Below are 9,813 nucleotides of genomic sequence, written 5' to 3'. Positions count from 1 at the left end.
TGAATAGCTCAATAAAATATAGTTAATATATGTTACCATAGTTACAATTCTTTTTCTTGTGATGAGAACTTTTAAGATCTCCTCCCTTAGTGACTATCAAATGTACAATATTGTTAACTATAGTCACCATGTGGTACATTACATCACCAGGACTTATTTATTTCATAACTGGAAGTTTGTACCTTTTGACCCACTTCACCATTTTTGGCCAACCCTTCATCCCTTACCTCTGGCAACCATGAATACATTCTCTGTACCTATGAGTTCGGGCTTTTGTTTTTAAAAATACGGAATGCTTCATCAATTTGCATGTCATCCTTGTGCAGGCACCGTGCTAATCTCAGTATTGTTCCAGTCTTAGTACCTGTGCTGTGAAGCGAACGCTCATTTCTTTTCAAATAATGAGAAAGTCATACGGCAACATCTGACTTTCAAAAGACCTCAGAATGAAACCACCTTTGGGAGGGTGTGTTTCCCAAGTCAGAGACCCAAAGAACCCCAGCCTTCGGACTTTCTGTCCTACTTGGGATAAGACAAGGGTAACTGCTATCCCATTTTGTCATGCCCACGTTTTTCATTTTCACTTGATGATTGAGAAGCAGTTAAAATCTATTACTGTGGGGTAAAAGCACCTGTCCAAGGTGAGGACAAATGTCCCGAGAATTGAATAGAACTCAGGAGAATTAATGAATCAAAGTCAGGGCTCTTAGATATCTTAGATATAAATAAGCTTAATCCTCGTATTTTCTAGATACTGGGATAGAGGCTTGAAGGACGATAGTGACTTTCCCAGCTTACCGCTCCTAGAAACCATGTCTCCATGTCTCTGAATCTCAACCCTATGATGCTTCTTCCAGAGAACCATGGTAGATGCTCTGATGCCTGTTGCAATAACCCATAACTCCTCTCATCTTTCACACCCCCACAGGTTTCTCAGACATCCTGCTTTCCTCTGTCAGCCCTGTCTCCATGTCCTCACCTGATTTGTTTTTCTAGTGTTTTCTGACTCATTGTTTTTTTTTTTTTTTTAAGATTTTTATTTGAGAGAGAGAAAGAGAAAGAGAGAGAGCACAACCAGGGAGAGCAGCAGAGGGAGAGGGAGAAGCAGGGTCCCTGCTGAGCAGGGAGCCTGACGAGGGACTTGATCCCAGGACTCTGGGATCATGACCTGAACTAAAGGCAGACGCTTAACTGATTGAGCCACCCAGGCGCCCCGCACCTTTTCTTCATTATCCTCTTTCCTCTGCTTCTAAACACTGCAATACTGTAAAAGGATGAAAGAAACCTGAGAGTCTGTTTGGGATTTTCTTCTGGGTGTAATTGCAGAGTATGCCTGTCCCTTTGGCTCTTTATTATTATTATTTAAGATTTTATTTATTTATTTGTCAGAGAGAGAGAGAACGCGCACAAACAGGGGACGGGGCAGGCAGAGCAGGCAGAGGGAGAAGCAGGCTCCCCGCTGAGCAGGGAGCCCTATGCAGGACTCCATCCCAGGACCCTGGGATCATGACCTGAGACGCTTAACAGACTGAGCCACCCAGGCATCCCTGGCTTTTTACTTTTGGAATGAAAAGGAACAGCATCAATAACATCCCCTCTGCAGCAAGTGAGAGTTAGAAAATTTTTCTATGAATGATGGCAGTTTAAAAATACCCTTGCGGGTGCCTGGGTGGCTCAGTTGGTTAAGCGCCTTCGGCTCAGGTCATGGTCCCAGGGTCCTGGGATCGAGCCCCACATCGGGCTCCCTGTTCAGCAGGAAGCCTGCTTCTCCCTCTCCCACTCCCCCTGCTTGTGTTGCCTCTCTAGCTCTGTCTCTCTCTCTCTCTCTCTCTCAAATAAATAAATAAAATCTATAAAAAAATACCCTTGCTAAAATTGGGTTAAATATAGCCAATTATATAATATTCTTTTAATATGCAGTAATAATAGCTACCCACTTCCTTCAGATGGATATTTTATAGTTCCCATTTGTATTTTTTATTATCTGTAAGTCTTAGGGAACATAGGACTTACCGATATAGAATCAAATAGAGCATTAAAAAGTTAGTAGTAGCAATAAATGTTTCAAAAAAGTTTTTAATAAGAATGGACATTTATCAGTAGCATTAAAAAAAATCTGAAAACCAGAAAAAAATTATCTCCAAAGTTAGTCCTGTTCAATTCCACAAATATTTATGGAGTACCACCACTGCTAAAGGAGTAGTGAGGGATAAAAATGGTAGGAAAAGGGTAGAACACAATTCTTTTGTATAAAGAACATACAATTTTTATGAGCGGCAAGGCACTCTCCCTAGATGTAATTTATCTCTTGGTAGTAAATCAGCTGAGTCTAATAAATGCTAGCCACTGCACTAGATGCTGGGAATTCAAGGATAAATGGCATATTCTCCATTCCCAAGGCACTCACAACTATTGAATGTTTCTTTTCCCATTCAGATGAAGATATAAACAAAATTTATAAACTACCAGTGTGTTTCAAAACAATAAGATAGCCATCTCAGTGCGAATCCCTATTAAAATTCTGGAAATGCATGATTAAATAAATAATTTGTAAGCGTTTTGAAAAGCCTGGTGATTACTAAGAAGAGCCCATATGAAGTGACCCAAGATAAATCATGCCAAATACACTTTACTTTTAAAATAAGGCTTTTCATAACATAATAAAATAAAATAAAATTTATTTGAGAAACAAAAAAAATAAGGCTTTTCAATGGTTAGATTTATATCCGTACTGTAATGTATTTTGATTGTATGAAAAGATTTGATAGGCTTTCCATGATATTCTTCTTGGAGAGATGGTTTATTACAGATTGGATGGTGAATTGGTTATTTTTTGATGCAAAATATACCAGTTCAAACTTAATGACTTACAATAACAACCATTTCATTTGCCCATGTTTCTGTGGGTCAACATTTTAGGCTAGTTCGGCTGGGTAGTTCTTCTGCTGGAATCACTAATGTGACGCAGTCATCTGGAGGATCGGCTGGGGTTGGTCTAAGGAACCTTCTTGATGGTCTATCTCTAGGTGTTATCCTAGCCCCAACATCTTGTGACAGTCACAGGGCAGCAAGAGAGGACAGACACCAAAGGGTAAGTGTAAGCCTCTGCTTGCAATATATTTGCTAATGTCCCATTGGTCAAAGCAAGTCACATAGCCATAGGGGAAGGGGGCCACCCAGAGGCATGGATCCCCTGGGGGCTGTGGTCATAATTGTGACAATGTACCACCAATGGTATTAATTGAGCATATTTCTATCTAGTTGGACAATTCCCAAATAGGAGGACTACCATAGATGCTCACTTGTTGTATTTTACTGTAGATATTGGTTAATGATTTGGAAAAGGAAATGAAATATGATTGTAATTTTGATCATGCCACAAAACTATGATGAATAAAATCCTGAAGGTGACTGTGGCAGTTTGGTTCACTTGGCCCAAACCAATTAAAAAAAAAGACACAAACCAATATATCAGTGTTAAATGAAAAGTCCTACAGGGGCATCTGGGTAGCTCAGCTGGTTAAGTGTCTGACTCTTGGTTTCATCTCAGGTCATGATCTCAGGGTGGTGAGATTGAGCCCCTTGTTGGACTCTGCTGTGTGTGAAGCCTGCTTAAGGTTCTCTCTCTGTCTCCCTCTGTCCTTCCACCCCCCACCCCCACTCATGAGTGCACGCTCAATCTCTCTCTCTAAAAAAAAAAAGTCCTACATGTATGTTAGTAAAATAAATTGTGATCAGGCAGAATTGAAAGTCAAATGAAGTGATATGGAGATTTTATTTGATACCAAATTTATGAGAGGCTAAAGTGATCAAGGTGAATTGATAGAGATGTAGTTCACAGGTCATGATAAGTAACAGTTCCCCAGAACAAAATACTCCCAGTGCGCTGTGTTTATTTCTGGGTGAAAATTTGTAGAAGGATATGGAGCTAGGGAAAATCTAGAAGGTGACTGGTGTGAGAGCATTTAAATATGATCTCCTGGAGAGAAAACTGATGGAGTATTTGCTCTAGAGAAAAGAGGACTAAAGACTTAAAGAAGATACAAAATCTGTCCTAATACTTGGATACTTGGGAGACCTGTCAGGGAAAAGAAAGCTCTAGAGGGTCAAAATAGGATCAGTGGGAGGAAGTTGCTTGTAGATGGACTTTAGCTCAAACAAGCATGTGGTACTTTAACAATCGGAGTTGTCCAACAAGGAATGTGGTGTCTTACAAGTGAATGATCTCTCTCCTTGGAAGCTCAAGCAGAGTCTGGAACACTGAGATGCTGTAGAAGGGATTCTTGAGGAGTCAAGATTCAATGAGGCCCACTTCTTTTCCCATATTTTCACTTATAAAATTAAATAACGTTTTCCTCCATTACTATTACCCTTTTTATTGCTGGGGTGCTCTTTCAAAGTTATGAACAGAATCATGAGTTTTCATTTTGGTTAACAAAACAAAAACATTTAAAAAAAAAGAAAGAAAAATCTCCCTTCCTTTGGCCAACTGCAAAGCCTTTCTTCCTTTCTTTCTTTTTCTTTCTTTCTTTCTTTCTTTCTTTCTTTCTTTCTTTCTTTCTTTCTTTCTTTTCTTTCTTCCTTCCTTCCTTCCTTCCTTCCTTCCTTCCTTCCTTCCTTCCTTTCTTTCTTTCTTTCTTTCTTTCTTTCTCTTTCTTTCTTTCTTCCTTCCTTCCTTCCTTCCTTCCTTCCTTCCTTCCTTCCTCCCTCCCTCTCTCCCTTCCTTCCTTCCTCCCTCCCTCTCTCTCTCTCTCTTTCTTTCTTTCTCTTGCCATTCAGGGCCTCCTTGGCCAACATTTTGTTTGAAGATAGCTTAGTCTTCAGATTTTTTAAAAATTTATTTATTATTTATTTTATTTATTATTTTTTAGAGATGGAAAGAGAGAGAGGGGGAGGGGAGGGGCAGAGAGAGAGGGAGAGAGAGAATCCTAAGCAGGCTCCATGTTGTGGGCTCAGTCTCACAACCCTGAGATCATGACCTGAGCCAAAATCAAGAGTTGGATGCTCAACTGACCAAGCTGCCCAGGTGCCCCTAGATTTTTAAATACTTGTGTTCTCATCCTGGATATATCAAACATGAAGACGATGGTACTTACTATGGGCTAAGTGAGATAACCCATATAAAATGCCTGGTATATAGCAGGTGTCCAATAAGTGTTGATTCTCCTCCATCCAAGCCCAGGACATCAGCCTGCCCTCCATGATACAGCTTTATTTCCATTACACAGTAGCATTCATCTCCTCCAGTGATCCTAGAATAGTGGGCCATGTCTCAGTTTGCTGAGGACATTCCTGGCTCACTCATGTTGTCCCAGCATAGTTATTAATAGCATCCTCATTCACTTTGAGCATCTGATTCTGACAAGCCATGGGATCATCCTACCTAGAACTTCTTCAGTGCCCTCCTTAGGGCATCTTTCAGTTCCTTGTTCCTTATACTGTAGATCAAGGGGTTTAGAATGGGAGTGATGAAGGTGTAGACCACGGACACCACCCGGCCCATCTCAGGAGAGTAGCTGGAACTGGGGGACAAGTATATAAAGCTGGTGCAGCCATACTGCAGGAGGACCACTAAAATGTGAGAGGAGCAGGTAGAGAAGGCTCGGTGGCGCCCTTCTGCTGACCGGATCCGTAGAATGGCTGCCATGATGAAGACGTAGGAGATGAAGATTAATGAGAGGGGCATGCTTAGGACGATGAAGCTGATAATGTACAGGGCAGTCTTGTGAACTTGTGTGTCTGCACAGGCCAGGCGCATGACTGCAGGCATGTCACAGTAGAAGTGGTAGATCTCATTGTTATTGCAGAATGGGAGATGGAAGATTAAAATAGTCAGAGGCAGCGACAGCAGGAAACCCAGCACCAGGGACCCTACCATCAGCTCCACACACAAGGGCCAGCTCATGATGCGGGTGTATCTTAGAGGGTGACAGATTGCCACAAACCGGTCATAAGCCATGACTGCAAGCAGGACACAATCAGCTCCACCCAAGAAGACGAAGAAAAACATCTGGGTCCCACATCCCGGGATGGAAACAGGAGTTTTGCCCATTGAAAGGAGGTTTGCCAAGGCCAGGGGGGCAATGGCAGATGTATAGAAGATTTCTAGAACTGCCAGGTTAGCCAGGAAGAAGTACATGGGGATGTGGAGGGAGTGGTTGATTTGGACAAGGACTGCAACTGTGGTGTTTCCACTGAGGCTGGTCAGGTACATCACCAGGAAGGCCACAAAAATCCCCACCTGGATCTTAGGGTCAGTGGAGAATGGATGAAAGAAGAACTGAGTCTTTGCCGTTTTATTTATTTCTTCCATAGATAATGTATTTGGTCTGGATAAAGGAAAGACGACATGCATCTTTAGGCACCTCCCATGCAATATGATGCATTTGTACTCCCCTGTTCAGTGTTAGAGCACTTTCTGAGGTACCTCAGCGATTATGTGCACACGCTTTCATGTTAGTGCAGATCATGCAATATTGTCATTTACACATTTGCCACCCCTCACCTTTCCTCCTCTACCCTCAAGTACCAAAGCCCGAGAAATCCTCAGTGGTGGGGATTTGGATGCTCTTTGCTTTGATTTTTTGCCTAGCACAATGCCTGATATAGAAAGCTTTCCAAGGAGTATTTGCTGAATGAATTTTTGAGTAAAGTCAATTTAAAGTTCAAAGTTACAAAATAGATAAAATAGGGTTTTAATTCATTACGTGAAACTTGAAACAAAAACGTCTTAGGAAAGTGTCGTTAGATGTATGTTATAATTTTAAGAGAGCCGTGGTACTGCTACACTGATAATGCAACACAAATTGCAAATTAGCTCACCCCCGAGAGATGTCATTGACTCATCCTGCTTCCTCTCCTTTACCCAATTTGTTCCTAAATACTGATCGTTTGTCCTACAAAAATTTCTCCTATCTATTGCTTCGGTCTTTTCCCACTGCCCCAGTCGGTCCTATCTGTTATCTTACATTTAGGTTTCTTGTGATAACCTCCTATCTCTTCTCCTGTATTCCTTCCTCTTTTCTTCATTGTGTATCCTGCTCTCCAGGATCACGTCCTCCAGCTGCTTCGGTGCCTTCCTGTTGCTTACCTGGCCGTCTTCGTGCTCCTCTGCTGATTATTCCAATCTCTCTTGGACCTGACTGTTTGAGGCTAATCCCACTGCGGCCCCAGTTATCCCTGTCATGTACCGTAGGGTGGACTCATTGGCCTCCTCTCCATCATTCTCCTTCCTGCTTCACATACTTCTGTTCTCCTTCCAGTCAGAAATCTCATCTTCTCTCTTTTGCCTCATACAAATCCTGCCCAACGTTCAAATTCTAGGTCATGTTCCTCTTTTATGACGTCTTCCCAGGCCACTCTAGTTTAAATCTCTCTCTCCTTTCTCTGAAATTCTGTGTTGCTCAGAGTGTTATGATTTTATTTATTTAGTTATTTTTATTTTTTTTTTTTTAGATTTTATTTATTTGAGAGAGAGCGACAGAGAGAGTGAGAGAGAGAGCACAAGTGGGGAGGAGAGGGAGAAGCAGGCTCCCCGCTGAGCAGGGAGACCGATGTGGGACTCGATCCCAGGACCCTGGGATCATGACCTGAGCCGAAGGCAGACGCTTAACCGACTGAGCCACCCAGGCGCCCCAGAGTGTTATGATTTTAGTGCTAATACACTGTCTTCTACTGTATCTATTGGTTCTGTCCCAAATTATATTCTAGGTTCCCTGAGGACAGGGTATCTTATGACAAATTGTCATTTATTCCATGTTAAGTGCTAGGCATGGTGAAAAATGATTTATGTGCATTCGTTCACTTATTCCACAAAACTCCTTTAGGAAGTCTGTACTATTATCACCCCATTTTACAGATGAAGACACAGGATTAAAGAGGTTAGGAGATATTTTGAAGTCACACAGGTAGAAAGTGGGAGAGCCAGGATCTAACACAGTCTACTTAACCACAGAACTCTTACACTTAATCTAGGTTCCTACTATACCGCCTCCCTCTATACTGCTTCATATTTCCTAAGTAGCTTTGTTACTTGATGATATTTCAGCCATAGGTAGAACTCTGGATGGTCTATGGTAAAAAGAGCACCTAAGATCTGAGACCAAAAATGTTAGATTACACTATTTTCAGACTTGAGAGGCATAATTACAATCTAGACTATTGTTTTATCTAGTAAATGCTGCCCCTAACAATGCAACAAAAAGAATCTCCCCTATTTCTTCTGTTTCTTAAAAGATTTATTTATTTATTTTTTATTTGAGAGAGAGAGAGAGAGAGAGAGAGAGAGAGCGAGCATGAGCGGGAAGAGCAGAGGGAGAGGGAGAAAGAATCTTAGCAGACTCTGTGCTGAGCATGGATCCCCATGCGGGGCTCTGTCTCATGACCCTGAGATCACAACCCTGAAGATCACGACCTGAGCTGAAACCAAGAGTTAGATGCTTAACTGACTGCGCCACCTCGGTGCACCTCCCTTCTTTTGTAAGGAGCAGGGAGAAAGGGTTTGGTTAAAAACTATGATATTTGGGTGAAGATGGAGGGAGACTGGCTTAATTCATCCTTCATGAGAGAGAGCGGGAACAAAGAGAAGGTTCTCTGTGACCCAGGACCCAGTGTCCTGAGTGATGCCCAAAGAGTTTTCATAGGAGCTACAGTTTTAATCTCCTGCCTTCTGGTGGCTAAGAGTCTAGTCCCAAAACCAACACAGTTGTTTCGGGTTGAACCAAACCTATGCAGGTGATAAAAATGAATAAGTCATTTCATAAGGACACTAGAGATTAAAAGTCCCAATGGTGCCGTCTGCTCATTTTTTTTTCTCAGTTACCACCTCCTTGGGCACAGGAAGTCCACCCAACATCTTGGGCATAAGTCCACCTAATCTCCTCACAGCACTTGTGTCTAAATGCAATGCATAGGCTGCATTGGCTTCATTTTATTACAAGGTCTAGAAAAGGGAAGAGGAAATCAAATGTAGAGAAATACTATTAAATCCAGGGTTCTGAGTAAGAAATCTGAGTACCACATTATCTAGCATATTATCTAACTATTCTCTTCATTTCTTTATGGAAAAGTTCCCCACTCATTGTGATCTCTTCATTGCGACAAGATGAAAATATAAGTTAAGTTCTATCAACTTTAGGTTATATGAAGTGCTTTTGTTATTGCAAAGAAGAAACCAAGTAGACACATTTCAAAAGATGGTCTGGAACTTTCAGATATTCCTTCTATATGATGCCAAAATATTGAAGCAAATGTTGGACATCGTGCAAACAAATAACTGAATGCTTTGCTGACAATTCTTTATATAAATCTGGAGTGATGGTGGTGCTTGTTTGGATCTGTTCATGCTTCCTAAACCAGAATGTGTATATTCTAGAGTCGTCAGTGTACAAAACTGTGTCCAGGACAAAATGAAGTCCCAGGATCAACATGGTGCAGTTTTCTTAAAAGGTCAATTTTAACTTGAAGGTTTTTAGAAAATTATTTCATATAAAAAAGTGGAGATATGTACATAAAAGGAAGATCTGCATGAATTTTGGGGGGATAAAAACATAATATTTCCAAGAGATTTCTTACTTGCGATTGTTTACCAAGTCCTTAATATAAATTGTCTCTCATGCTTATTAATTAGTACTTAAGTAGAAAAGTTTTAGATGTACTGATTTAGACCATGGATTGGCTATTACTCAATGAAAAATAATTTTCCAAACTTCCCAAATATACAATCCTGATTTGCAGCTCCTCCCTTATTATTCCAAAGAAAACAACTAAAGTAGTGGTCAACATTTTCTAAGATAAGTATGGCTCAGAGAAAAC

The 9,813-nt window shown here is 41.1% G+C and overlaps 1 protein-coding gene and 1 non-coding gene across 2 annotated transcripts; both read right to left on the bottom strand.

Annotated features, from left to right (window-relative positions):
- Positions 1-281: 281 nt before the first annotated feature.
- On the bottom strand, positions 282-384 carry LOC114215448 (U6 spliceosomal RNA). Its single transcript, XR_015766707.1, has one exon. It is a non-coding gene; the product is annotated as a U6 spliceosomal RNA (small nuclear RNA).
- A 4,999-nt stretch (positions 385-5,383) lies between these two features.
- On the bottom strand, positions 5,384-6,313 carry LOC114215158 (olfactory receptor 10V1). The gene has a single exon (XM_028111077.1). The coding sequence runs from the start codon at positions 6,311-6,313 to the stop codon at positions 5,384-5,386; it is 930 nt and encodes a 309-aa protein (XP_027966878.1).
- Between the last annotated feature and the right edge of the window lie 3,500 nt (positions 6,314-9,813).

This window comes from Eumetopias jubatus, unplaced genomic scaffold (genome assembly GCF_037043125.1).
Source record: "Eumetopias jubatus isolate StellerSeaLion01/CBP00866 unplaced genomic scaffold, mEumJub1_p1.0 scaffold_13, whole genome shotgun sequence".
Classification (NCBI taxonomy): Eukaryota; Metazoa; Chordata; class Mammalia; order Carnivora; family Otariidae; genus Eumetopias; species Eumetopias jubatus.
Note: the sequence above shows the minus strand (reverse complement) of the source record. Positions and strands in the feature narration are given on the sequence as shown.

What these genes read in the sequence shown, in the direction of transcription:
- LOC114215158 (XM_028111077.1), bottom strand. Translation starts at nt 6,313, where the DNA reads ATGGAAGAAATAAATAAAACGGCAAAGACTCAGTTCTTCTTTCATCCA.